The sequence below is a fragment of the Sinocyclocheilus rhinocerous genome, unplaced genomic scaffold, assembly GCF_001515625.1.
Source record: "Sinocyclocheilus rhinocerous isolate Xijiao unplaced genomic scaffold, SAMN03320098_v1.1 C35884166, whole genome shotgun sequence".
In the NCBI taxonomy this organism is placed as follows: domain Eukaryota; kingdom Metazoa; phylum Chordata; class Actinopteri; order Cypriniformes; family Cyprinidae; genus Sinocyclocheilus; species Sinocyclocheilus rhinocerous.
This window is the reverse complement of record NW_015766586.1, coordinates 1-683: the sequence shown is the minus strand read 5'-3', so window position 1 is coordinate 683 and position 683 is coordinate 1. Positions and strand designations below refer to the sequence as shown.

General features: G+C 46.9%; 1 protein-coding gene across 1 annotated transcript; it reads right to left on the bottom strand.

Annotated features, from left to right (window-relative positions):
- Nucleotides 1–6: 6 nt before the first annotated feature.
- Nucleotides 7–590, bottom strand: LOC107735222 (DNA (cytosine-5)-methyltransferase 1-like; the record flags this gene model as incomplete). The annotated part of the gene is made up of 3 exons (XM_016546980.1): nt 7–171; nt 259–410; nt 498–590. Coding segments are annotated over 3 exons (410 nt in total), but the record flags the coding sequence as incomplete, so codon positions are not given.
- Nucleotides 591–683: the final 93 nt, after the last annotated feature.

Sequence of the window (683 nt, the reverse complement as noted above, 5' to 3'; positions counted from 1 at the left end):
ACCAGCCAGCTTGATCAAGTCTCTCATACAGGGAGTGATGATGATTGGCTGCTCGTCCGAGTCTCCAGCCTCATCATAGCTCTCCATCTGCTCCACCACAAACTGGGCATGGCGCAGAAGTGTGTCCTCGGTGAAGCGGTTGAAGTTAAGCCCAGCAGGTGGAACAGTAGTCTAAGGACATGAAGGAACAGGTCAGCACTGCTACCGATGGGACCAGACACACACACACACACACTAAGACTATGTCAAACAGCTCACCTCAATTTTGTTCAGTAGATCCTCATATGTGGCATCTTGATTCTTCTGGAGAAATTCAACCACAATCTTGCTCATGTAGATCTTCTCCTGCATCAGAGCAAAAATGAGAGAGTACTCCTCACTGGGGTCCATTAGGATGTAGTCAGCAAAGGCTGTGGAGAAGAAATAAAATGGGTTGGATCTCCTGTGCATTGACTAATCTGACTAGGATGAGACAGATTACTTCAGGAAATACTTGCCTGTGGTAAAGCCAATTAAAGCTTTCTCCCCACCATCAAAACCAGTGATCCACCAAGCATTGATGGGACCAAGCTTCTTGGCAGGAACCCCACCTAAAGAGAACAATTGCAAACAATGTAATCTACACTTAACCCTAAAATTAGGGGTGCTCCGACTGATCGGCTACCGATCACTATCGGCCGATA